The 26,723-nt window shown below is 41.0% G+C and overlaps 1 protein-coding gene across 3 annotated transcripts in view; it reads right to left on the minus strand.

Moving 5' to 3' along the window:
* Positions 1 to 26,723, minus strand: part of LOC111868014 (CD109 antigen) — a 126,988-nt gene that overhangs the window by 62,580 nt on the left and 37,685 nt on the right. For all 3 annotated transcript variants that reach the window (XM_023858351.2, XM_023858349.2, XM_023858352.2), the window contains exons 3-8: positions 12,749 to 12,941; positions 8,113 to 8,337; positions 6,016 to 6,266; positions 4,701 to 4,859; positions 4,062 to 4,233; positions 1,419 to 1,601 (exon numbers count right to left, since the gene is read on the minus strand). In XM_023858351.2, the coding sequence (XP_023714119.1) occupies positions 1,419 to 1,601; positions 4,062 to 4,233; positions 4,701 to 4,859; positions 6,016 to 6,266; positions 8,113 to 8,337; positions 12,749 to 12,941 (1,183 nt within the window). The remainder of the gene's footprint in view (positions 1 to 1,418; positions 1,602 to 4,061; positions 4,234 to 4,700; positions 4,860 to 6,015; positions 6,267 to 8,112; positions 8,338 to 12,748; positions 12,942 to 26,723) is intronic.

Raw genomic sequence — 26,723 nt, forward strand, 5'->3', positions numbered from 1 at the left:
CCCTTTTCCTTAATCTTTCTAGAACATCCACGTAGTAGGGAGCGTTGACGGTCTGTCCTTGGGGTAAAAACTCTTTGTGGATCACACCCTTGGTGTCGAAAAAGACGATGAGCATTGTTTTCACTTTGGATTTGCTCATCTTCGCCTTCTTCGATTTCGGGGAAGCTGAGGTGTGCCATTTAGCACTCTGGCACTCCCCGTAGGCTTGCTTAAGCAGTTCGTGAGTTTTGGCAGCTTTTTTGTTGAGCTTTGTGCAGAACTTGACCGCCCAATGTTGTTCAAAAGTATCCTCCATCGTGCGCCGTGACGTGGTCAGAAAACACAGGTGCACTAAATCAGCGATACTGACGCCTCCGATGCTTGAGGAGACTGACCTTGGGCACGCTGTGAAGCTAAAGGTCTCCCCCCCCCATAACCCAACCGGTTCCAGCGCACTCCGACCAGTAGGAGCGCGGGAAAGAAATATATTTCATGACTTTTGGGACACACCTTGTAGACTGACTGAACAGTCCAGGATTTTGCACTGTCAGGGGCCTGAACACATGTGACATAACAGTAGGAATCTCAAGGCCATGCACTCAACACTATATTAAACTATTGTAATGTAACTGCATATATATATATATATATATATATATATATATTTGTATAGATATTTTGTAGGCTATATTTTTGCATGAAAAGTAAATCAATAGTATTATTTGTGAGACATTTCAACCACTCTGTATTATATCCTGATGTTTCCCTGTTTTCTGTGACAGCTTTCACATACAGTTCTTATGTCCCTCAGAACATGACAGCACCATATTACAGAATCTTGACTCTCTAAATGCATCAAGGGTGTATGTTGTACGAGTATGTTGGGGAACATAAATTGAAATTTTAAGTCATCAGTGAATAAATTAAATATCTGCCTCCAGAAAATGTCAATTTCACATCCAAAGACTGAAAATTAATAATATGACATGTAGACCCATTTCTATGAAATGAGTGGATGAACACATTTCCTGGAATACAAAAATGAAAGATGTAGATTCTTGGAAACCAGCTCACTGCTGTGAAATCAACAGACGTGTCCATGGATAAAAGTAATCGACAAACATTTCCTAGGATACCATAACAGGCCATTCGATAACAACAAAATCAGTCGCAGTAGAAAGCAGAACCATAACAGTCACAGACTAGAAGACACAAGTCAGTCGTAGTCCAGCCAGAATGGAGCGAGTCCTAGGCAGGCATTTATCGTGAGCTGTTGTAATTGATTTTGATTAATAGGCTGTAAAAGAAGGTGTTAATAAATAGAATCCAAAACGTGTTATTATTAGTCACAGGGCCATAAACATGTGACAATACCCATTTTAATTATTCAGGAATAAATCTATAGACATATAACAAATAATGTGATGTGTTTTACTCACTTCCATCCAAAGAACTGTTTGATTTTCCAATGGGGGATAAAAATTTAACGTAACCATTCCATCTTTTGACAATTTGTGCTTCTCTTCAGTATATGCATTATGGTCAAATGTGTAACCATATCTCACTGTAACAGGATTATTCATGTCTTGCACTGGAGTGCCATCATGATATGTAAGTTTCACCTGAAAGCATACACAGGGAAAAGATACAAAGTTTTTAAATGTTATACTGTCCCCATTCATTAACATATACACGAAACTGTAATAAACAACTTATAGCAATTACTGTCACTCAACATGTTTTAACTTTTATGTGGGCTATTTAATGCTTGCCAGTAGCTAGATCATACAGTATCAAATGGCAGAGCAGTACATGAATAAGGTAATGGAACTAGGGTGTTCAGATATGGTATTATGAAAAATGCCTTGGGCAATACTCCACAGTATTTCAGATAGTGAATGCCATCAAGCCATATGCAGTAGAGAATGCAGAGAAGGTCTATGGGATTAAGAATATTTATATACTAAAAACGCTGGACAGTCATTAGAACAACTCAAAACTGGTTTGGGACTACCATCAGTCCCTCATGAATCCAGCTGAACACAAACAACAGTTCAACTGATATGGCTGCTGGGTCATAGGGGTATTCAAGGTAATTAAATAACTGGTCAATCGGCAAAATTTTGCTCAGTGTCCATTTTCAGGAACTGAACCAGCATGTAGCATCTTAGTGGAGATTGCCAAGAAGGCTGCCAGGGGCTGGGCAACGGCCACAAAAAATACTGGAAATACTTAACAGACTCAAAGAGGCAAAGGGCTTCCTGCAAGAACTGTCTGCCTGAAGGAGTAGGGTAAAAGGTAAAGTTGTCCTTGTGCTTAACTAATTAAGCACTATGCCATGAAGGTGCATGGGAGAGTGGCTGTATAGATCCATATTTCCTTGACCTCAGCAGTAGTTGGAGGTGAGTGGTCAGTTTCATCCCTCAGTCAATTTATCCCAGGTGATAAAGCCCCCAGTACCCATTGGATATGAGGTTGGGTGGACCCCAAAGCCAGTCTGGACGACACTGAGAAGCAAAATTTTTTAATTGTACTGGGACTTGCCGACCCTTCATTCATCCAACATGTAGCCAGTCACTATATTGACTATGCTATCCTGGCTCCCCAAAGAAATTGCTCAAAATTAAATAAAAGCCAGGTACAGTTGGTGACAGGAGTACTTACAGGGCACTCACCTGAAATGATACCTATGTAAATTGGGATTAACCAGCAATCCCATTTGTGAAAGGTATTTGTAAAATGTGAAACAAGTCTCACATATCCTATGTGATTGTGAGGTTATATCTTCCTTAAGATTTCATCGCCTGGAACACTACTTTATGGAACTGGGTGACTACCAAGGTGCCCTTTTAAACAAGGCACTTCCCTTCATTCAAAATGTAGAATTGTTGGAGGGCTGGACAGAAGGACACACACAACAGACCACTGATGGTTGTCATGCATGGACTGGATAAGGCCCATTCATTCATTCATTCATACCTGGATACCTGTACCAGCTGTTCCCATTAGTGTTAATATCCACAACTGTATGCATCACAAATGGGACACATGTTCACATAACACTTCCTACTTTTAAAACTTGATTAATAATCTAAAAAAACTGGACTTGTGGTTGTCACGGTGGTGGCTATAAACAAAACTGTTACCTGGGATCTGACCCAATTTAGTTTGATAGAAGTTCACCAAAGTTTCAGAGGATTGTACTGCCTATATCTCCAGGATGAAAGAGTAAGACAAGCAAGCACTGCGTGCTGTTTGCATGTAGCTGTTTTTGCTTGTCTCCTCTACAGCCCTGAAGTGTTGGTGAACTTATACCAGACTACATGGGGTCACATCCCAGAAGACAGTACTCTATAGTCTCACATAGTCTGCTGAAATTTGTCCCAAACACAGGTCATGACAGATGTATGAGGATATTCACTGCTATTATACAAAATAAATGATCAGTTAAAATGGATGCATATGCAACAATTTTGCATATTTCTGGATAAAATATGTATCTTAAAAATGCAAGGTATACTTGCCACCACCTTCTACTATCCAACTGGCAGGTGGATGGTAAAAGTGATCACTGATATTGACTATGTGCCATGCTTGGATTGCTTCAATATTTTTGGGTAAGGTAGTCTGAGACTGTGTGATTTACAGATATAGCTTAGGTAATATACAATTTCTTTATTAAAACCGTCACAACATAACAATATTAAGGTCAGTGCCTAGTTTGGCTCTGCTATATGTTTCAGCTATTCATAGCCATCATCAGGCAAATACATGGCTAACATATATACACCACTGAACTGCACCAATTTTATTAGTACTGCAGTTCAGTGGTGAATATATGTTAGCCATGTATTTGCCTGATGATGGCTATGAATAGCTGAAACATGTAGCAGAGCCAAAATAGGCACTGACCTTAATATTGTTGTGTTGTGATGGTTTTAACAAAGAAACTGTATATTATAACACAACAGGATGCATGAAATGAAAATTATCTTAGGTAATGTTTACAGATCGGTGGCACTAACTCTACCATCTAATAACAACAATCCAATACTGAAATATATATAGCAGTAAACACTTACAAACGCTGTGTATTTGAGTCCAGGTTTAAAGTACTCTGATGTCTTTATGAGCTCCATCTTGTATTTGTATTTGTGCAACATAACCTCAAATGTGGTGTTCTGGCGTCTGCCTGTGAGAGCCTCTTCTACAGTCACATCAATCTGTACTGATCTTTCATATTCCTCTCCCAACCTGGAATATAAAATTTACTGTCACAGTTCAACCTCTCCATGACATTCTATCAATTACTATCTACATCAATCCTTTGAACACCATGAGCTAGTTAGATCAGTTCAGGGTAACTGCACTAGAAAAGCACAATAGACCACTGTAGGTCGTGGTGCAAGGGTTGAGAAGGTCCACCCCTTATACATTCATACAACTGCACTAGAAGAATCACAACCAAGGAGATTGGTTCATTATCAATCAATTAGTTTAGCATTTCTCTCAATATATGGCACAAAATGTGAAATACCACTGTAGAGCAAAAGAAATGCTTCCACATGATGTATATCTGTGGTTGTTTGAAGATCATTTGAGGAAATGCTGTGGGGTTTCCTTGTTCAGCTGTATTTACCCTCAAGCAGCCTTGACATTTCTAGCAGATGGTCCTTTGCCGAGACTTGGTATCAACGTGTTAACAAATAACATATACTTACTGTAGATCCTTGGTAATATCAAATTCAACGTTTGCTTTTCCATCAATAGGTACAACTTTGCGGACTGGATTCTGGAAGATAGGTTGAAGTAAACCTGAGTAGTACGTTGGATATACTGTCACGGTTGCTTCTCCCTTCACTGCTTTACCATAAGTGTATCTAATGAAGAAAACATACATATTCAATTCTAAAACATCATCAAAAGCAAGGTGTTTCAAAATTAGCTTTCCAATTTAAACTGAGACAGAACATCATTACTCCCTAAGCAATATGTGGTGGGAATGCTGACAGCATGTTCTCTGTGGGTAAATACAACATTTGGTCATGACACTCCTCACATCAACCTCTGATAATGCTAACAGACATACCTAACAAAATGTTGAATGCTATCTCCACATTGACATGGCTGATCACCTCAGAAATTTAAAGAAACATACAGTGAGCTGCAAAAAGAACTAAGAGTGATAAATTCCATATATTTTTTTGAATCTGTCGGTTCTAGATTCATCATCATACATTTTAAAATTTTACTCTCCACAGAACTTTAAACAGAAGCTGGGCTAGCTCATTCAGGGTAGTGACTAAGGTATGGGATGGATGACCAAGGAATAAGATTTCAATTCTCAGCAACAGCAAGAGATTTCTCTCTTCTCCAGTGTCTATACTGTCACCGGGAGCCTCCTAATCCCCTGTGCATTAAACTATGACCCAACTACTTGCCAAGGTTACAAATGTATGGAGCTATTACATCCACTCCCCATGTCTTCAGGACAAAGTGCTCAATTATATACAAAGAAACTTCACCTATTTTTTAATATGGAATCGAGCAGTTTGAAGTTGAAGTATTGCTCTAGACTTGTATTTGGGGAGTGTTCAGTTCAAATCTCAGTCTATATGCTCACAAATGTTTTTCCATGATCTTTCTCACTCTTTAAATACAAATACTGGAATGGCTGCCTTCTTGCAAATCCTGTGCAATTCATTATTCTCTGATCACTCCATCACTTGATTCTCTACTTCAAGACACTTATGGGATCATAAGACAACCACAAAGGGAACTTCAAAGAAATGTCAGAGAAGCAAACACAGATATTCCTAATTCAAATCATCACCATTATTTCAAGACAGAGGGAAAGGCATGGAAAACAATATTTTTGTTCAGGAGGAGGAATGCATCCATGTTTGAAACTTACCACTCTTAAAAGGAAATGAATCTTTAAATTTGTTTAAGGAACAATTTAGAAATTTAAGCCCTATGAAGAGAAAGTGGCTATTAAAGTAAATATATGCTGAATGACATAAGAACATTTCTTACTTGGCATAAACAGTCGCCACAAGATGGGAATCCTTGAAGGTTGCATGCGCTGGTGCATCTATTGTAACTTCAAACTTAGGCAGCACATATTCTGCCACTTGAAATGTCTTGTAAAAGTACTGATCCATCACTACTACTGTTATGTTCCAGTCTCCGAGGACAGGGGACTGAGATAATTGGAACTCTCCAGAGAAAACTCCCTTTGTTGTTAGGGCACGGCTCCATTGCTTCACTCTGTTTCCTTTTCCATCCTACAAGTAAACATGTTCTCACCACATACTTGTAAGGTAAATGTGTGTGAGCCGGTCATGGTAGCCAAGCGGTCTAAGGCATGTACTGTCTTCGCTCGCTTGGAAACCAGGATCGTGGGTTCGACTCCCACTCAGGGCATGGATGTTTAGTTTGTGTGTGTGGAGTTTTCTGTGTTTGCATACAGGTAGAGGCCTTGCAACGAGCTGATCACCCGCCCAAGGAGTCCTACCGAATGTGTAAGATCTAGAAAACCCGAAATGAACCGAGAAGTTCATGGAGGTAGGCCTAGGCCCACTGGGGCTGTAGTGCCAAGAAAAAAAAATGTGTGTGAAGTTTGTGACAAAATGTTAGTTTCACATAAAATGATACAGTTCAAAATAACGATTTTCTAATTTAAGCTTTGAAGCCTGAAGTTCATAAAAATAGCCTTGCAGAAAACATGACACATCTCTACTATAAAGGTCAATTGGTTAATGTTGTCTAGAGGAGTAATAGCTATAGAGTCCAAGAACTTTACAAAAACAATGAATACAGTGTGAGCAAACTGCAGAGTTTCCTAATGTTACAATAATCTGTTTGTATAATAATCACTACAATTTGAATCTAGTGTATACAGAAGTGTTGTCTGTTCCCAGTTTGTCTGTCTACTGGTTCTCACTGAGGACCTAAGAGACATTAAAAAATGTATTCCATGCTCTTTCTTACATGTACAGTAAGTAGCCAAGTGTTAAAGCAATGTACATGTTTTTCAGTGATGCCAATTCTCATTCCCATTCCGAATTAATTAATCCTGAATTATGAATCTCATGGCCAGGGGGCACGCGGTAGTGTAGTTGGTTGAGGCACTATGCCACAAGCCGGAAGGTCGCGGGATCAAATCCCAATGAGGTCATTGGATTTCTTTTCAATTTACCTAATCCTTCCAGCCGCACTACGGCCCTGGGGTTGACTCAGCCTCTAACAGAAATGAGTACCAGGAATATTCTTGGAATGTTCTTGGGGGTGAAGGGTGGCCGCTGCGTAAGGCTGAGAACCTTGCACCATCTGTGAACCGACGGTCTAGAAAATGTGGGAACCTCAACATCTCACAACCCTATGGGCCTCCACGACCTGTTATAGGGATACCTTTACTTTTACTTTTTACATGGCCAGTCAGCAGGACTCCTTGGATGGGTGATCATCCCATCACAAGGCCACTACCTACAGAGAAGAACACAAACACAGAAAACCACAGACAGACATCCATGCCTAGAGTGGTATCTGAGCCCACAATCCCAGTGTTTGGGTGGGTTGAGACACTTTATGCCTTAAACTGTACAGCTGATCAGTGAACATACTTAACACACAAAATTTTCAGTCAAGGACATACACAATATCAGCTACTACATCAACTGCATAGAAATCAGGTATGCAAATTTAAACAAAAACATAGATAGTATTAACATTTATTTTATGGTACTAAATCCCTGGACTCCTGAAAATATTATGGAAACACTGAGAGTTTTGTTCATGTAAGTAGACTTTCCTAATGCAAATGACAGCATATTCCGCGCTCAACATTCAGAAGTGTTTTATCTTACATATGACATATGCCATAAAATCGATATACTCCTTCACAGATCATAGAGAACGTTTTGAGAAATCAAAGTATTTATAGATTTTAGGCATACAGTTAATACAAATATTGGTTTCTTAATTGAAGATTTCTTGTGCTAATCTGTTTACTTAATGCCTGGTGGACCATTGTTCTAAACAGACATTTAAATGCTTGACAGCGAATGTTATTCTTAAGATGCTTCAAGCAGAGTGTCCAGCAGATGTTTCTTATGCATTCAAATTACTTACAGTTATGTATACATCCAAAGCTCCTGTGACACTTGGTTTCAGATGTGCATTGAGTATTAAGGCTCGGAATTGAACTTTATGTCCTGGCTTATACACAGCTTTATCAGTCTGAATAAAGACAGAGTGACTCTTATGAACATAATGAAGTGTTGTAGTATTTATGAATTCCAAGCCATTTATACCACGAGCTGTAAGATTATAGGTTCCTGGCCCAAGGTCACCAATCTATAAAAAAATACATAATTCTTATATATAAACTGGAAGAGGAAAGTGATCACACACGTATAAAGATGAGTTCAGACCGTTGTCTTTTTAGTTGCAATAGAATGTGGTCTTCTACATGGATACCAGATTTTTGATAAATATGCTACTCCGATCTTTAGGGTCAAAGTGTGCTGGGTGAGGAACTGTTTGGGTTGTACTTCCTGGATGCAATGGAGGTGGTCACGTTGATCCACAGGAGGAGGAAAAGAGAGAAAATCTTGTAAAACAAGGATGAGATTTTGATTATCTAGCACCCTATTTTTGGTTTCTTTGGGGACTAACGGACCTGAACATTGAACTGAATAAAATCTTAAATGTATGTAATATAACACAGAGGTATTCACTTGGGATCAGTAAAACTAAATGGTAAACAAGGGAAAATCTTAAATTATGGAACAATAAAAGTGGGTTTTCACTATATTAAGATAACAATCATCTGAGATTTGACATCACATAGTTTTGTAGACAGTTACTAAAGATCCAGGGGAACCTGGTGCCTCCTCCTTCAGGAAGAAGAGTAACTTAACTAGCTTTTTTACCCTGAAGATGGATGCAACATGTTCGTCTGAAATGCTCATACCTATCTTCCAAGCAACTTGGCACCAAATCCCAGAAAACCCTAATCTTCAAAAGAAGGAACCTCACAGAGAGTGATGAATGGTTACTTTTTTTATACTACTTTCTTTGTTTTGGAAAAATAAAAGGAAGCATATGAGATCATTTTGCTAACTGTGTGTCTCCCCTAAAGCCAGTAAGCACATATAGTGGAGCCAGAAGAGATGGTTGTTGCTATGAAACGGCTTGGTAAACACGTTCCCATGACAACAATCAAACATACACACAATCATAAAAGCACTGTTTGACCCAGTGTTTTACATGTAGTCCATGTCATGTCAAATACTCAGTATGTAGTGAAAGGAAAGTAGGCAATTAGTTCTCCCCAGAACTTCTTGTTCTAAAACATATCTGAGGGCATAACAGACACTGATTAGGCTATCTTACAGAAAAACAGATGTGTGTTCAGCAAGATCTCTGATATGGTAATTCTGGTTTCTGGCATATTCCTAATGATGACAGAATAACCTGTGGCATTATCCGATGATGAGGACGACATACTCGTACCTTCAAAGACGTTTCAAACACAATTATATGTACTTTCATGGCTGCGAGCTATTCTAGTGAGCAGAAATAGTGATCAGCAAAACCTGTTATTTTGGGTCAGATATGAGGTTCTCACAACAGTGACTACCTCCTAGGATGTAACAAGGCGTCACATTCCAGAAGACTGTACTCTTCAGTTACATCAATATTAAGTAGTTATTTAAAAAGCCTGTTAGTCATTTCATGTATAATTGAAAGGAGATGACTGGCAAGCATTGCCTTAAAGTACAGAAGCTAAACCTGTGGTTTCCAACCATAAGACTCCTGCCTTGTACCAGTCCGTGGTCATATTGATGGAGGTTTATAAATAATTTAGAAAATTAAACTGAAGAATGTAAGTGAAATGACATTTATTACAATAAGAAAGGATTCAAATTAGGAAACATGAACAATTTCTGGTACATTCTGGCGCTAAACCATGTAGCTCCACTGTATCTGCCTTTCCATTAAGTTTTTGAATGCCGAGTATATTCGGGGTTTATCATTTAAAGTCATTTCAGTACTGCTGTATTATTTGTCTGCACTCATCGTTTATTTAAGGCATGCAGTAGCATAGTTGGCTGAGATACTATGCTACAAGCTGGAAGGTCATGGGTTCGATTCCTGATAAAATCATTGGATTTTTCAGTTGACCTAATCCTTCCAGACACACCGTGGCCCTGGGGTCAACTCAGCCTCTAACAGAAATGAGTACCATGAATCTTCCTGGAGTAAGGGGCCAGCCAGTGCACAAGGCTGAAAACCTCACCACCCTCTGTGAGCTGATTGTCTAGAACATGTGGGAGCCTCAACCGCTCACAACCCTAGGGGCCTCCATGGCCTCTTACAGGGATAACTTTACTCACTGTTTATTTATAACACTGTTAGCAGCTAAAACTGCAAATGGTCAATAATGAATTGAACATGTTGTGAGAAGGAGTCAAGGCCTAATTTGAGGTACTATCCTGGCATTTACTTGGAGGGAATGAGGAAAACCGTGAAAACGTTCAATCAGGATAGACATTATCTTGGCCAAGATTCAACTCAGCACCTCCCAATTAGAAGTCAGAAACAAACTTGTGGGACGAATGAATCACCTACTTTCCTTTGATACAAAATGGACAGCATAAAAAAAGATGCAACCAGCTGTTGGACACAGTGTTCTCTCTGCTATATGCCCTTAAATTATACAAACAGGACTACTTCTGGCTTTCAGGAATTGGGGGGATACACAGAAACACAGGCAGCAAGGTGATCTCATAAGATGCCTTTTATTTTTTTAAAAATAAGGAAAATATGCTAAAAAAGTTTTGGATGCATGAGATTTGCCACTGTTATTAAGAAATTTTGTGGCTGGCATAGCAATGAATTGTCAGGTGTTATGGAGGTCACAAATGAGCAAGCAGTCCTTGGTTTTGGTGTATCGTGTATATTCTGTGAGTACTCTGATGTAGATATATGAATTGCAATATAATACTGTTTACAACTGACTATTTGTGTATATTATTCATACGTGATGGTGTTGAATGACAGCCTCAAAGTATCATTTAATAACATTTTGAACTGGAAAGGAACATGGGAGACAGCAGGGCAAATTAACACTATATAAGGCAAAACAAAAAATGTTCAGACATACAGATGAATTCCTAAAGGCTCTTATTCAACTCTACTTCTCAGACAGAATACAATGACACGATTTCCATAGACTGCGATGAACAGGGAAGGGAACCAACAGCAATTGAGGTTGGCTGGTAGAATGGCCAATTAGGACATAGATTATTGAATGACACTGTGTCACCTGAAGAGGTTACACATATGTAGCACTGAAAGACATCAAGGAATGACTATGAAGAGTGAAAAGGGATGGAAAATAGATGACATTCACATAGTATGAGCTAGTGCTGTGATTGTGAAAAAAATTATCTCAAGGTTCTGACAATAGATTTATATATTTTCAGCGCTCTTGAATATGAAGAAATGGTTTTTGGAATTACATTTGTCTATGTGTTTTCATGTGCACCTATCTAGTGTCTAAACAGTTTGACAGATTTCATTCAAATTCGGTATTTAAGAAGTTATCCATCATAGATTAATGCATGGTGAATATGAATGTTCTAGTTACTTTACAGGGCAACCTGCAATTTTTTGAAAAACAGCTCAAATGTTTTTGATTAAATTTCAGTATTTCATGGAACTCACTTCTCTAAATAAAATTTTAGGGAAAAGAGACGCTCACTTTGCTGTCTCAAACACATGTATGAGAACATATGTGCAATGCCTGGAATGCCATGAATTATTATGAAGTCTAAGACAATTACAAAGGCCTGAAACTTGTAATAATGGACAATAAAGTCCAGCTCTGATACTGACGTCTGACAGTCAAATTCTGAAAAGGATTAAACATTAAATATGTGCACCTTTCCTATTTTTTACTGTTGGTTATGTGCTTTATGGGGGTAAGCAGTAGCATAGTTGGTTGATGCACTATGCTGTAAGCCAGGTCATGGGTTCAATTCTTGATGAGGACCCCGGATTTTTTCAATTTACCTAATTCTTTCAGCTGCACTATGGCCCTGGAGTTGATTCCACCTCTAACAGAAATGAGTACCAGGAATCTTCCTGGGGGTAAAGAGCGACTGGCATGTAAGGCTGACCTCAAAGCCAACTGTGAGGCTTTTGTCTAGAAAATGTGGGAGCCTCGACGTCTCACAACCCTATGGGCCTCCACAGCCTCTTACAGGGATGCCCTTTATTCCTTCAGAAAAGGTGATAAATGCCTACACTCATTTGTCACATTGTGCTTCATGTGAGAACTGTAATATTATTTGTAATTACTATTATTAAAATTTTGTGCAATATTTGGGGTTGTTCAGACATTAACCCCTTTTATGTACAAGCAGTTAAGAATATATACATTTGACTATAATCACTAGGATTTCTTCCAAGGGAAAGGAGGCAGCTAGAGCCAGAATTTTTTCATTGTAGTGGTAGTCATAAAATTTCCTTGCGAACTTATATTTAAGATGTTCAACACTTTTTTGCAGATCATCCTGGAACTGTGGATCCGTGTTCTGAAACATGGATGGTGCCACAAAATGTGTTCCAAGTATCCTTTATATTAATATTTTGCACATTCATTTTACTTTTTATCACCAATTTTCAGGCAGATGCCTGACTTTCCCTCCTGCCAGTGCTCAAATTCATTATTCTCTGTTCCAAAATGTTTTCTTACCTCTAGCTTGACAATATGTGTAGTATATGGTGAAACTGTCACTGTCTGGGAAGCTTGAAACGTTCCTCCTCCATGTTGATTCCCTCCAACTCCAACGGTCACAGTGGTCGGCTGTGACGTCTTCTGTGTTGTTATTGCTACATGATACTCAGAGTTTGGCCTCAAGACTCGTGGTGCCACAATTGTGTAGAACCTAGGGCACAAAAATGTTGTAATCAACTGACTGGTTTATGGTTACAAAAACTTTACTGGGTTTTTATAGCTAGCAAACTGTCTCTTGGGTGTGACATCACATACTCCTGTAAAGTTCACTGAAGTTTAGGATTGAAGTACTGCCTTCATCTTCATGATCACAGAGTAAGCCAAACATGTAACCAGCAAAAAGGAAGAGCAAGTAGATAAAACCTGGTTCAGATCGAAGCAAAGCACATTCTGCTTGCTTTGATTACTCTTAGACTCTAAGGATGAAGGCTGTACATTCCTCCGAAATGTCAATGGACTTCTACATATTTACAGACATGACATCCAAAAGGATACTGCTATTGATAGTCACCACTGTTAGCGGTCAAATCCAATAATAAAAATTATACAACTTTTAAGATCACAGACTTCTAGAATCTGAAAGCCATCTAGTTTCGTACATTTCTGGAGGGCTTCGTGTACAGGAAATTGGTCACGCCTTCACAGAATCCATGAAATATAAGATGTTTTTGTCCTCAAGAACTATTCACTTTTTGAGTTCACCAAAAATCTATGACCACAAGATCTGAAAACCCCTAGGTTTTTTACTCCTGAAAACGAAAAGGAAGAATCATGATCAGATGTGCCCTGCTCAAGACATTCCAGGATCACTCCCTGCATTATGTGAGGAACTTCAACAGATTTCTTCAAACCTTCTACAATTTTCAGATCATCAGGATGTGTTCATCAGTTATGTTATTCATTTACTTTTCAATAAGGTAATGATTAGGAAGGTCTTCAACCTCCTGAGCTGGTACTTTGAAGAGGACATCACAAGACGTTTCCTCCATGTCTTGACTTCTTCCTTCTTGTCTTTCTGACAAATTCTACAAACAGAAAGGCAGAGTGGCTATGGGTTTGCCAATGTCCCTGTGATTCCTAACTCATTAGGGTATCAAATTACACGGAATAATATTCCAGAACACCATAATCTTCAGATTCACAGTTTTGATGACCTTAAATCATACACAAAATTTTAGCCATACAATGAACATATGCGATGGAGTAGAGCTAATATTCATGCATTTTTATTAATTTCAGCATTAAATGGAGGCAAATGGTCAGCTTTATACTTTGACCACTTTTCTCCCAGGTAAACATGGACACCTATACAAAAGAAGGTTCAGCAGGCCCCCAAAGGTGGTTTAGGTAATGAAACCCTGGCAGTCCAGGCCACAGCATAACACTAGGCTGCCTCGGTTCATTTAAAACATAAATTTAAAATAAAGGTAAACTTAACCACAATTCTGGTAGTGGCATTTCCTTCCCTGTAGTTGTAACGCTTTTGTAGGTTTTAATCTTTATGTTTCTAGACATAAAACTGATATCTATATGTTGTTTACATGGGTGCAAGATTCTGTCCCTCGTGTTAATGGAAGAACAGAGATTTGGAATATTTTAGAATAGTGTGCTGAGGAGAATATAAATAATATCAGCACCATCAAATGCACTGACAAAATTATTTATTCATTAAAAATATATTTTCCCACTTTGTGGAGTTAACATTATTTATATGAAAATAAATCAATTCTAAGATTGATGAGGGAATATTAGGATTTAAGTGGGAGGAGGTGATAGGAGAATGGGGAGCCCCATAATTCGTACTTTTCATCATATATTTTTATGATTATCAAATCAAAGTGGATGCAATAAGCTGTGCGTGTGGCACATGGTAGTATATGCTGGACATTATTTAAGGCAGATGAAAGGTAAACTGAAGTGGCACAAAGGAGACTTCAAAGCCTGTCAGTGGGAGCAACAAGAGAAGATCATATTGAAAGTGATGGAGGAGCCAATTGACGGCTTGCCAGTGGAAGAAGTCACGTGAATTTACGCCTGTGCATTACTAGTAAAAGTAAAAAAGATATCCATGATATTCCATGATTTCGTAACAGCAGTTCATTAATCACTGTACACTGACAAGTAAAATATATACGTGGTAGAGTCATTAAGTTCGTGGAATGTGGTTTTATCGCATCATATTACAAGGTATTCATATACACTTACACAAAACCACATCAGCCCTCAAAATAGTTGCCGTTGGCCGCTATGCAAGTTTGCCAACGTTGATATAGCTGTCGAAAACATTGCTGAAACATACTTACAGTAAATTCCCGTATGACGCTTTGCGGCCATTCCACGAACTTATCGACTGTGGTAATATATATATATATATATATATATATATATTTGTGTGTGTGTATGTATTATACATATAAACTGATTAATTTATGAACCAAAACTAATTTCAGCCAAGGTAAAGGTAAGTTTTCCCTGTGCTTAATTAATTAAACACCACGCCATGAAGATGTGTGGGGGAGTGAAGTTATAGCTCCACCATTCTTAACCTCAGCACTAGGGAGGTGAGTTGTCAGCTTCACACACTTGCCGCTTTACTCCTGGGGAAAGAACCCCCAATACCCACTGGGTAGGAGGACGAGTGGGCCCCAGGCCTGGTTTGGACACTGTGGAAAAGAGAAAAATCGCTTGCACCCTGCCGGGAATCGAGCAGCGTCCGTCTAGCCCCTCAGTCCGTCTCTATACCGACTAAGATATCCTGATCGAGTCCAATCCCAATCCTGACTCTATCGCTTTCTCTCTTAAATGTGGTTTTACTGTAACAATCGGAGTCTCTGTTTTCTTGTGAACATTCAGGAGACTGGTCATTCTTGACTGCATAAGTGTGGAAATAAAGCATATCACCAATTTTGTTTCATTACCTCGAAAACTTACGGGAAATGTGTACAGGGCAAAAATTCCATATCGTACTCTCCTATGCAACTCACGTTCTCACGGATGTATATTTAAAGAGATACTCTCGGGAGACACGCGTAGGAGGTCTTCATGTAGATATTAAAACTGTCCGAATAAATTAGTATTAAAATTGGTCGACAATTTTTCGTAAAATTATCCGATATCAAATTTAATGAATATCCATCCAGCGCTTCACGAGTTATTTTATGGGCACGGAGAGACGACGCAAAGTCCATGGCACTCGTCAGGACTGCAAAAGCGCCTATCCAAACGTAGAAGACATAACCATCTCACCAAAGCGACTTATCTGGAAGGTAAGTGGGCCTCGCCTTACATAACAGAATGCATTTATACGGGAAAATCCGAGAATGGTCGTGACGTCAGGGCAGGAAACAGAAATGATGTTGAGCTACATCATACGTGTTGTCCTTAACAACCTTGCCAGCACTGCGTGCAATTTGCAGCAGGAAATACCCTACAGGCTCCTCAAAGCATGTGACTTGAAGTTCGGCAATTTGGAGGCAACAAGAAACAGATTAACGTTCAAAATTAAAGTTGTAATTACACGTATATGAGAATGGGCAAAGTAGCGAGGAAATACCACGCACCAGCACTCTGCCGGATTCTTGGGGGGGAAAGGATCCAAATCGAAGAATGGGAGGAAATTTACCATACATTACAAATAAAACTAAAAGCATATTCGTTAATTTTTTTTTTATTTTGAAGAATAAATAAAAATAAAAGGAGGCTTATGCAGCAACCTTGCTACGCAACGGCTCGGTGAACTTCCCGCGGCAACGAATATACATGCAACAATAGAGCTATTGGACACGATATTCTCCCGCCGGCTCGTGTAGTATCACATACTCAGTACGTAGCGAAAGGCAAGAATGCTGTTATTTCTTACCAGAACTTCTTGTTTCAATTGTGCTTTTATCCTGAGGACTCATACGGCGACCGGTTTAAACGTAAGTCTATAAGAAAATTTTCTGGCTGTCTCTTGCAAGACAGACTTTCCTCCCTTGCGGAAAATATTCTGGCCATGCCAGTGTAGGCCTATATGTATTCATTCATTCATCAGTAATCTGTCAAGACGACAGGTCCACAGTCTCTTCCAAAACAGTTCCTCCACTTGATGCGATCTAGAGCTTTCTCCTTCAAATGAAAATATCCTCTTCTGTCCCCCAAGGTCATCCAGCATCTTCTTACGTCTTCATCCTCGTCTTCTGGTCACTTCTATCCGCCCCTCTATCTTTCCTTCAATAACTTCTTTTAGAAGGCAGTTACCGCGTAAGATATGACCAATCCAATTAGCCTTCCGTTTTCTTATTTCGTGTAGGATATTCCTCTGCTCACTGACTCTAAATAACACTTCTTCATTTCTCACATAATCGGTCCAACTGATCTTCTCCATCCTTCTCCAACACCACATTTCGAAGCTTTCCAGGTGTTTCTGATCTAATGCCCTAAGTGTCCAAGTTTCAGCCCCATGCATTACCTGCTTTAAAATAAAACAAAAAACAATTAAAAAGAAATATCGTTTCATACAGTCACGTTGTGTTGTAGTATACAGTATATTTATTTGCTCCCCTTAGCACAATATATTGTCACGATTTGAGCGTGACTATACACCGGTTTCGGATTGATTGGACACAGCGCGCACAGTCACGTCTTCACTGCCTTTACTTGGTAGCGGCTTCCAACGGCGGATCTTCCCCTTCCTCTGGGTTCCTGAACTGTCCCCTGGCTCCTCACATCAACAGCTCACCACAGCTGAGCCACAGCAGCTATCAGACTAACCATCTCAGTGACTGACTATCCACCAACTTGTCCTGCTTATAACATCTCGACACGGACTGCACAGAAAACACTGTTCCGTTGTTGCTGTTTGCAGGGGGCTTCCTAGTAACGGCCGTTGTACACTTGTGTACTTCGCGGTCGTTGCCTAGCAATGGGACTACATGCCATATTATGTACAGTTAGACATGTTTCAGCTTTTCGATCTTCATCGGGCATTGTACATGCACCTTTGACTTGTCTGCTCTTTTCTCTTCATTGGTTTGTACAACACCTGATGATGATCGAAGGGCTGAAATATGCTGTAAACTTTTAACGTATAGTACATCTGTACATAGGTTCAGCTGATGTAAGCAAAACAATAAAATCTAGTATTAACAAATAGCGATTTCACTATGGTATCTATGTTATCTCCCACTCGATTCACATTATCGGCATAGACCAGCAGTTCATGTGTCCCATTTAACTAAACAATAAAATCTAGTATTAACAAATAGCGATTTCACTATGGTATCTATGTTATCTCCCACTCGATTCACATTATCGGCATAGACCAGCAGTTCATGTGTCCCATTTAACTAAACTCCCACCTGGTTTTCCTGGTTCTTCCAAATGGCATATTCTAAAATAAAGTTGAAAAGCAGTGGCGAAAAAGCATCTCCTTGTTTTACATCATAATAGTATAAAGAGAGCTAACGGATCCTTTGAAAACGTGGAACAGTTCAGATATCTGGGGACGACGATAATAAATCCAAACCTGATTCGGGAGGAAATTAAGAGGAGACTGAATTCGGGTAATGCTTGCTACCATTCTGTTCAGAACCTTCTGCCTTCTCGTCGGTCCTAAAACGTAATAATGAGAAAATGCAAAACTATAATTTTGTCTGAGGTTTTGTATGGGTATGAAACTTGGTCTCTGACATTTAGGAACGAACATAGATTGGGGGCGTTTGAGAACGCGGTGCTGAGGAGAATATTTGGGACCGAAGAGGAATGAAGTGACAGGAGCCTGGAGAAAACTACGTAATGAGGAGCTTCATACCTGTACTCTTCTCCAACTATAACAAGAATGATCAAGTCAAGGAGGGTGGGATGAGCAGGGCATGTAGCACGAACCGAAGAGAAGAGGAATGCATGTAGGATATTGGTGAAAGGTATCCCTGTAACAGGCCGTGGAGGCCCATAGGGTTGTGAGATGTTGAGGTTCCACACTTTCTAGACAATCGGCTCGTAGATGGCGGTAAGGTTGTCAGCCTTACTCGCCGGCCGTCCTTTACTCCCAAGAATATTCCCGGTACTCATTTCTGTTAGAGGCTGAGTCGACCTCAGGGCCATAGTGCGGCTGGAAGAATTAGGTAAATTGAAGAAATCCACCTCATCGGGATTCGATCCCGCGACCTTCCGGGATATAGCATAGTGCCTCAACCAACTACGCTATCGAGTGCCCCCGAACCTTCGGATTCCATAAAACGTTGGAAGTTCTTGAGTAGCTGCGAGACTGGTGGATTGTCAAGGAGGGCTCAACTCCATCAAGTTATTTCACTATTCGGTATTAACCGGCTGGCCTTTATACGAAGTTTTGATCCGTGAAGTATGAAAGGGATTTTTTTTAAATATTATTTAGATAAACTTCATGCTTCAAAGTGTTAAGTCATGGTTTCTCAAACCGTGGGTAGCGGGCCCACAGGGCTCGCCAAGCTCAGGAGAATTAAAATGCAAGTTATATCCACAAAGAGTTTTGTTAAATCTGCTAGTCTATATAAGAACTAATACAGGCGCTTTCGGAAAGTGTAGTTGGCACCCGGCAGACACCGAGAGAGGGAGATTTGCTGGATCATTCTCTCACGAATCCCAATGATACATCAACAGCTGTAATTATGGCGGGTCGAGTAACCTTGTGGGATCGCAGTATCACGACATTCCCTGGTTCAAGAGATGATAAAATGTGACCACGAAACACTCTCATGCGCAGTCGCTAGCTGTGAAGTCAACACACGAAGCCACCAAGCTGAAGGTGTTCATCTTCGGGATGTCGTCCAACTCACCGCATATTCTAACTATCCTCTATACCTGCAAGCGGTAGCGTAGTTGGCTGAGGAACTATGCTACAAGCTGGAAGGTCTCGGGTTCGATTCCCGTTGAAGTCATTGGATTTTCAATTGACCTAATCCTTCCAGCTGCACTATGGCCCTGGGGTCACTCAGCCTCTAACAGAAATGAGTACCAGGAATCTTCCTGCGGGTAAACGTGCGGCCGGCGCATAAGGCTGACAAACCCACCGCCATCTGTGCGCCGATTGTCTAGGAAATGTGGGAGCCTCGACGCCTCACACCCTTATGGGCCTCCACGGCCTGTTTCAGGAATAGCTTTGCCTTTTACTTTTTACAAAAATTTCTTGACGAACGTGTGTCTGGTTTACTTGCAGAATTCTTGCCGACTGCGCCATGCGTAAGCAAGTGACATGCCAGCTCACTGTTTCCATTAACACCTGTAGTGTTTGTGTGGCTGATTTTCTAGTGGAATGCAGCATGGCCGGTGTACCACATCCAGCATGCTTTCGTGAGTACTCTCAATTCTGACTGTGAGACAGGCTATCCAGATCGTTATATCCATATTCGAGTATTTCATCAGTCACTCCAGCAAAGTGTTAGAACAGCGCCTTAAATAAGCCAGAGTAGTGTGCTCTCACGACACACCGTATTGTGTCAGATCGCTCTGTATACTCCATATGTAACTTAGTTTGGATTCATTAATTTATTTAAATTAACCCGAGCCACACATCTGTCCAGTTTATCCCCCAGAATTTCTGAAAGTTCTCAGGACACGGAGTACACTCAGAAAGGTTTCTGTGCTGTTTATGACAAACAGGATACTTAGATCATATAATAAGAAAGAACGAACGACGCTTTAAGAGTTTTAACTTCTGCGATATAACGCCCTGCTTGCCACGCTGGTTTCTTCCTTGGCCTATTACTCGACCATAAAGATGTAGACTACATATTCTCCGGAAACTTAATTTCACTTACAACAGACTATACGGCGTTACATCCCAGAAAATAGCGCTCTTCATGACCACAGCTGTGAGAACTTCAAAACCTTTTTGTTTCAAGCACCTGTTGTGTCGAAAATAGAGCAATAAAGTAAAAAAAACGTAAAGTTGTCCACGTGCTCAACTACTCCATGAGGACTAATGGGGGAGGGGCTGGATGTAAATAAAGCAATTTCATTTATTCTTCAATGGCTCTAGAGCTCTTCGTTGGGCCCTGGCCTCGTCTTCGGTTTCGTAATCATTTTTACACAGTCGGTAGGACTCATTGGACGGCGGATCAGCCCGTCGCAAGGCCGCTACCTACGCACAGGACAAAACAAGCATAGAATAAACGCACACACAGACATCCATGCCTTAAGTGGGATTGGAACCCACGATCCCAGAGTTCGAGCGAGCAAAGACACTTCTCGCCTTAGATCTCGAGGCTGCTGTGATCGGCAATACAGCAATACTTTCCGAAATTTTGGACTCCGGAAACTTAACTTCATTCTTGTCGGTAAGAAGGTGGAGGAAGGGGCATGTGATAAATGAGAGGCCCAGATGTCGTCACGGAGAATATAATCTGTTATTTAGAACTGCGACTGGAGGTCCGCCGACATTGGATTACACGTGGTTCGCGAATACACCCTCTTCATATCATTAACCTACCGGAAAGCAGTTTTAGTTTGACTGAGAGTGAGTTTATGTAGGAGGGATTCACTGGAGTCTGAATATTAAGGGTGGCAGAAGTTCAGGAAGTGCGAGAGCAAGAGTTCGATGAAAGATATCACGGGGGAGCAGTCGTCGAATTTTCAAGGGTAAAAAAACAATAGGTAAATATCTATAATATCTGTAACAGGCCGTGGACGGCCATAGTTTTGTGAGACGTCGAGGCTCCCACTTTTTCTAGACAATCAGCTCACAGATGGCGGTGAGGTTGTCAGCCTTACGTGCCAGCCACACCTTTACCCCCAGGAAGATTCCTGGTACTCATTTCTGTTAGAGGCTGAGTCGACACCAGGACCATACTGCGACCTGGACGGCTGAGGTTAATAAAAAAGAATCCTACGAGCTCATCGGGAATCGAACCCGCGACCTTCCTGCTTGTAGCATAGTGCCGCAACCAACAACGCTACGGCGCCCCCCTAAATGCTCCCCAATCACCAAGAATCAAAGGGGAACGACTATAAGGTGCCACTAACAGCAAGGGGTGAACAGCTATGAAGTGGCTTCCACAACTCGGGGCAGTGAATAGCGATGGATCAAGAAGGAAACAATTGTGGCCTGTAGGCACTATCCCTTCATTTGCCTGGAGAAGCCGAGGAAAACCACGAAACCTTTCAGAATAGCCAGTGTTCAAGCTGAGATTCGAATCAAGCATCTCTTGAATTAAATCCTAGACCGTTATAGCTACACCATCCAGCTCGGTGATATTGTGAGATGACGCCTAAAAGCCAGAATAGCGGAGCAAGAGTAGACGTTCATTGCTAGGCAATGACTCGGTAAACAGGTTACCGCGGCAACGAATGAGCAAGCAACAATCGAGGTATTGTTGAGCTACAACGATAGAAACGGTGTTTTTTTTTATGCTGGGTCCGCCTTGAGGCTATATAAAGAGGATCCCAGGCCAGATGAGATAGAATTGAGTGAGTCTCTTGAGGCGGCAGTCGAAGATGGTTGAGAAGAAATGGCAAGGAAGAAACTAGGCTGCGCAAAGAAGACTTCATGTGTGCTGCAGTTGAAACAAGACTGGTATAACTGCTGTGCTGAAATCCTTTGCCTTGATAAGACTAGTGAAGACTGAGAACCCTAGTGTGTGTCAGCCTTAGCGCTGTATTATTTGCAGTTACGAATTGAGTGTATAGGTGCAATAAATCCAATCATCCAATCCAAAATCCCGTCATTTGTCACTAAAACACGTGACAATATGTCACCATTCAAATGCACCTTACATTCTCGCTTGTACATGAGACAGACGACGAGTGGGTTGCATTGCATGCAACTGTCTTAAAACTGAAATTCTATCGCAGGAAAAGGAAGCAGTTGGCCAGCTTTCTCTTGCGTTGCGTTGTCGTATTTGAAGTGTTTCAAAACGTTGAAGTTCTGTGGGCGACATACTGCTTTGCCCTCGACAGGATAGTCACACGTGGGCAGTGAAGGACTGGCGTTTCTCCTATCTATCATGCGCAACTTGCAATGTTAGCTTGAAGAGAGCTCCGTAAGAGTACTGAGAAATGTAGGGGCAGGCCTTCTGAAACAGAAACTTTGTGATGGGAAGGTAAGAGTATGACGTGTCTAATATTTCTTTGGAGTTGCGTCATCATCAGACAGTGGCGTAGATCAGTGGTTCTCAACCTTTATGAGACCGCGGCCCAGTAAGGCCCCCCATACAAACACAGTTTGGCCTCCCGATCGACCTTACAGGCAAAACTGTGACAGTTTACCCCCTCCCTTTCGCCCCATACACGCGCAGATAAAGTGGCAGGCTTCATGCCACAATCACGGTCTTCCAGTCTATAATGTTGAGTCATGGACTGACGGGTTTCCCACAGGCCAACAGTCGAAACGATTGGCCGGCTGGCCGCACCAGACACGTAAGTTTTGCCTTTCAGTCTTCAACTGTGCAGGCCGAACTGGAGGCCAAACTGTGTGTGTATGGGGGCCCTAAGTTCCTTTTTTATAAGACGACGGCCCATCCCAACAAATTTACTCGTAAATACCTTTCCAGTTTTGTTAAAGTTCATGCATTAAGCTAACGTAATATTAGTAATTATAGTATAATCATATATAGTATTAGTACACTTATGTATACGGTGTGGCATGTTGTCAAACATGGTCATTGGTCACTGACATTTGCAACACATGTTATTTAGCTCAGTTCTGAGAACAGAGGATATGCCGCCCATTGTTGTAATCGGCTTGCAGGCAATTTTTATGACTGGTCATAAACATCGGTATTGCCTTTCCCGAATGTTGAAAGATTTGCATGTCTGAAAATTCCCGATCATTCATGAATACTTCCATGTTTGAAAATATGCGGCTTGGTCACTGACATTTGCTACACAGATTTAGGTGTTCTGTGTCTGAGCTTCTCGACACAAATATTATTCTCCTCAGAATATTTCCACTATAAAATATTTACTGATGAAAAATGCTTAGAAAATGAAAATGACAAATTCCAGAAGAGCCTCTCGCGGCCCAGTATAATTGATGCCAGGGTCCACTACTGGGCCGCGGCCCGGCGGTTGAGAAGCACTGGCGTAGTTCATTACGTCACTACTAGATAGTTGTCCCATTTTATTTTCAACACACGATAGGAGCCAAACTCACTATACCGCAGATCTTGTTCAACAGCCGGGACTTTTCTTCCGAAAGTTTGTCTATTCAAGGTATGACATACATTAAAATACAGGGTGTCCCAGGAGCGAAGGTCAATATTCTTGGAAGTCATAGTATCGGTCATTCTAAGCAAAAAAAAAAGTGTATGTACACGTGTCCTATTCCGAACGGTTTCCGAGCTACAGCTACAGTACACTGTACACTGTACAGACGAGCAACACGCCAAAACTTCTTCACGCGGTTGCAAAGTACACTGATGTTGACGGTGGAATTTTTGAAAATGTATTATACTAGGTAAACTGTACCAACTTTGTCACTTGAACAATAAATACTGGTATTAGAAACATCACATAATAATTCTTTCTTATCAACAATTCTGGAACTGTACAGTGAAACAGCTCTGCCTCGGAAAACGTTCGGAATAAGACACGTGTACATATACACTTTTTTTGCTTAGAATGGCCGATACTGTAACCTCCAAGAATACTGACTTTTGCCATTGGGACACCCTATATATTTCAGTCTATTATGTCTAATTATGTACCGCGCCACGAACATATATGGAGGAATGGAGGCATAGCTCGTAGCATTCTTAACCTTGACACCAGATGGAGGTGAGTTGTCAGCTTCACGCCCCGTTTACTTAACCTCTGATGAATGAGCAACAGGCGCCCACTGAATTGGAGGATGGGTGATCTGAACAAAATGTTTAAGATCGAGGAAACAAAAGGCTCTCCCCTGTCGGGAATTGAATCCCAACCCCTCAGTTGTCCATCCCGTAACCTATAATGACAGATATCCAGCCCCGCTTTGGGTTGCAAAACAAAAATTATGAATCAGAGTAAGACAGATGGTTAAGGTGTGATGAAGTTTTCGATATGAATTCTGACTATGGGCTAGAATATCGAAGTTCGAATCCCGACGAAGGCATTGATTTTTCTCTCCGCCAACAAGTATAGAAGTTTCTGGGGGCAATCCAGCGTCCTATCCGAGGCTCTTCCTTGGGGATAAAGTGATCCGAGGATGAAGCATCCCATTCAGCTACGTCTAGTTCCGAGGTTACGACCGAGTGGAGATATTCCTTCATTCCCCCATACATCTTCGTAACGTTTTACTAACTCAGCAAATGGACTGCATTAACGAGAATATATGATTTTGTCACGTGTATCCTCTAACGCAACAAATAATTAATGAGTACCGGATTAGATGAAGCGATTTACTGGATATTTACCAGGCGGAACTACAATTAGATGTAACACAGTCTTGCTGTAACAATAACACTTCGTAACTATGGACAATGATGACACTCTAAAGCTTACTGTAACTACACCACATAAAATAAAGACTTCACTTCTGACTTCTGTCCTCTGTTGGTCAGTTCCCTCCCTGAGGTAGGTTCCGGTCGAACCGTATGGAGACCACCACCTTCAACAGTAGACTTCTCGCGCTCTTCGCTGTTACTCTGCTTTGGAGGTTCGTTGCCGTGTGACCGGAAACGTTTCTGGATGCGTTGCCTAGGAATCAACGTGACTCTGTATCCAGTGCATAGCTTCTTCAGTCGTATTCGTTCCTGTGGAAACATGATTCCCGAGCCGTTGTCTAGCAATGGGCACCTGGCTCTGCCTCAACTCTTGTGGCTTTCAGACGTCATGTCACAATATTCAGAATATTCTGAGAATTGTTTCCAGTTGCTTAAACATCCAGGTGGCCTACCGTCTGGAGGTTTCCGCCTTTCGTGTTTCACAAAGTAAAGAAGAACCAAATGAGCGATTTTAATGAAATTTGTTATCAATATTACTTTACTGACGTTTTAATATTTCATTTCCTAAGCGATTAATTTCATGTCACACAGCCTTCTCTGAGCTGGTACAAAAATTCCAAGCTCTGAAGTCTCAGGGTTCTTTCCCGGACAGTTGAGCGGGACAGGCATCGGAGTGATTACAGCGCGTAAGGGAAAACCTGACAGGGACAGACCACTTTGATGGCCTCGCTTACACGGGATGCTAATATTAAAATGGATGATTAAAAAAAGTGTGCGCGTGTGTGTAATCGATTCATCTGGTACAGGTTTGGGCCCAGCGTCGGGTCCCCACAACACGACAATGAAATTGTACACAAGCGGAAAGCACTGTCTTACCCGTGTGATTATTATTATTATTATTATTATTATTATTATTATATTGTAATTGGGTATTCACCCGGTGGCAGTAGATCTTAGCCTGATACAGACAAGGAAAGACTATCATAAAGGGAAAAATATAAAACAAACTACATACTATAAGCAAGGTACACACAGTGCAAATCCAAACATATAAAGTCATAAAAGGGTACGTACTTGTGTTATTAGGCTTAACTTCAAGGGCTCTGCTTCAAGAAATTCGTCTAAATCGACCATTTTTACCGCAAATGATGGGAATTAAGGGGCCTATACACGTACGAGTCTGGCTCGCGAGTCCGACTCGACTCGGGTTCCAATGAACCAAACTCGTCCGTGTGTGGGTCGCAAAGTTGAGAGTCAGCTCATGCGTTTATGGTGAAATCAATCCGAGCCCGGCTCCCGAGTCAAGCTCGCCGAACCGGACTCTCGAGCCAGACTCGTACGTGTATGGGCCCCCTTAGACTTGGAAACCTGTTAGAGTCAACTTAAATTAACGTCTGCAGAGATAACTATCCTCTGGGACGCGGTACCGCGTACTGTTCTTGTGGTTAATTCAACGGTGCGTGCTTGTAACGTTGGGACAAGGGAATAGTGTGTTTCTGCATGACAGTCATTGAATGACCAACCGCTTATCATCATCATCATCATCATCATCATCA

This window comes from Cryptotermes secundus, unplaced genomic scaffold (genome assembly GCF_002891405.2).
Source record: "Cryptotermes secundus unplaced genomic scaffold, Csec_1.0 scaffold508, whole genome shotgun sequence".
Lineage (NCBI taxonomy): Eukaryota > Metazoa > Arthropoda > Insecta > Blattodea > Kalotermitidae > Cryptotermes > Cryptotermes secundus.